General features: G+C 44.3%; 1 protein-coding gene across 1 annotated transcript; it reads left to right on the top strand.

Moving 5' to 3' along the window:
• Positions 1-375: 375 nt before the first annotated feature.
• On the top strand, positions 376-2211 carry LOC124798141. The gene has a single exon (XM_047261419.1). The coding sequence runs from the start codon at positions 553-555 to the stop codon at positions 1501-1503; it is 951 nt and encodes a 316-aa protein (XP_047117375.1). The 5' UTR covers positions 376-552; the 3' UTR covers positions 1504-2211.
• Positions 2212-2412: the final 201 nt, after the last annotated feature.

The raw sequence follows: 2412 nt of genomic DNA, 5'->3' as shown, positions 1-2412 counted from the left end.
TTGAAAACCATGAAAAAGTAGTATGACGAAGGGCTCTTAACCAGGCGAATAAAGACTATCAGACTGTGTAGTACATTGCAAAATATTTTTGTGGTAATGTACCATAGAACGTAGTTGTGTATAACACACACACACAGCGAGTCACATGAAGCTGAACTATACTCCCTTACACGACCCCAATTACTTAGTTTCCGCCTTCTCCAACTTAACGCACAACGCCAGCGAATCTCGGTGTAGCTTACGGGTCCTGCCGCTAGAGAGCAGTCGCGTCGGTAACCTGCGGTTTCTAAAAGGCGAAGGACGTCCGCTGATTGGTTGATAAGTAGGCCGTGACGTCAGGACAACGGAAGCTTACTTATATTGGTGTTGGTGACATCAACAGCCATTCCAGTGAAGTCTTTCGTCGTAGGTGGTTGGAGCGGGAAAGCTGTTAGAGACGCTGTGCTTGGGAATTCGCAAAGTTTCATTCAGCTTCAACATTAAGATTTGGAGGGTGGACAAAGTGAAGTGAGTGCTGTCGGTAATAAGTTTTGAAGTTGTTTGTGCCTTGTCATGGCAACAGAAGCTCAAAGACTAATCAGCATTTCGCTGACGAAGATTGCACAGTCGAGAGCACAGCGTGGGGGAGTTAGCCTACACAAAAATTTGCTTGTTGCGACTGTCCTGCAGAAGGCTCGTTACGTCTTCATGGAGGAGGCGTATCACATGGTGCATTCAACAGGCGGTATTTACACGGCTACGGTTTCGAGTGCCCAGCAGCAGAATCAAGCAAGTTACGAGCAAAATTACGACGACGACAGCAGTCAGGTGAGTCTGTCACCAGAAGCTACTGCAGACCACATCCATTCAGAAGACAGCGAAGGATCGTCGAGTGACAGCCCTCTGCAAGAGTTCCTTGACCAGTCGTGCATACGTTGCACGGATTCGGCAGCGGCGTCGAGTGAAGAGGATAACAAGGAGAACCACGCGCCTTCTCATTGTCAGAACCCAGTGTCATCACATACTGTTACAGATTCTCCCACGTATTTCGATTTAGACAATACGTCTCGCAGTGAAGACAACAAAGTGTTCAGGGACAGATCTAATAATGCGTCACAACCTTCCAGTAGGTGCCTCAAGAGGAGACGGGCCGTAGCTGAGTGGGAAACGGAAGAGGCAGTGTCTTCAATTTTGCCCAAGAAAGCGAAGACAACGGAGTGCAGTGACACCGAGGGTGACGATTCGGTCTTCATAGACGATGCGGTCTTGTTCACGGAGTGCGGTGTGAGTGACGCGGACAGTGACGATGCAGAAGATACCGCGCGCACAACTATGGAAATTGACACAATCACGAGTTTGGTGTCAATCTTCAGTTTTGGTGGACTGGCGGCGAGTGACATGTCAGCTGCAGGCGGTGTTGCTAAGTTGACGAGGTCTATGTCAACCCCAGATCTGTGTTCAGCGCAAGCAAAGGAAGGAGTAGATGTTCTTCAGCAGAGGCCTTTCCTGGCGATGACGGTGTGATGCAGCCACGGTCATCCGTTTGCTGGTTGGAGGTCCGGCAGAAAGTGTAGATTCGGCCACTTAATGGAAAGTAACATACGAAGATACAATCTGTGTATCGGTAAGTCCAAGGAACCAAACGATTGTTCAAATGAGGGCGATCGTTCGTTCGCTGAAATTGTCAATTTTAGTAAAATTGCCTCCCAATGAAAGCAAATGTAATAGTTACTTGTGATCTCATGTAATATGAACTGAACGCGATTCAGAGTTTGAGATTGCTGAAGTGTGAACTTGGCCTAATGTGATTTTTGTCCACTAGTATTCCTGTACAGTGTTGCCCTTTCCTGTGCTGTCAGTTAATAGTTTCATTTTATGTAAGTACCAAGAGTATGGTTCATTGACATGAAAGCGGCTGTTTTTTCTTGATAGTGGCATTACGTTGTTCTGAGCCCGTACCACTGATTTTGCAGCAGTGTGAACTTATATTTCTTGTGTAATTATCAGTATTTTTTTCTGCTCTTTGCACATAATTGACAGTTGTTCCAATAATTCTTGCTGCATTTGATGCCCCTGGGGCCATAGTCAAAATTTTGACGAACCCTTTTCGTAATCTTTGTACAGCTTGCTTTGAGTTTATTGCTGCAGGATATTCCCTTTTGTATATATTTTATATGGTCGTTTAAAATTGTATATTGTGTAAAAAAAAGTTATGACTCTGTTTTAAGAGTTGTAAAGAGTATATTTTGTAATAAAATCGAATTGAAAAAAGTTGTTACTACTCTATTACCCACGTCCACTTCCTTTGCAACCTATTTTCTAACTTTATTTCAAAAAGAAGATGAAATTTTATTGGAAGTAATACTGTGACGCTGAAAGGATGTGATTGGTGGTAACATGCGTTGATTAAACGATCATGTCATTGAAAAGTTT

Source organism: Schistocerca piceifrons, chromosome 5 (assembly GCF_021461385.2).
Source record: "Schistocerca piceifrons isolate TAMUIC-IGC-003096 chromosome 5, iqSchPice1.1, whole genome shotgun sequence".
In the NCBI taxonomy this organism is placed as follows: domain Eukaryota; kingdom Metazoa; phylum Arthropoda; class Insecta; order Orthoptera; family Acrididae; genus Schistocerca; species Schistocerca piceifrons.
The sequence above is the reverse complement of the archived record's forward strand: the minus strand, read 5'-3'. Positions and strand labels throughout refer to the sequence as shown.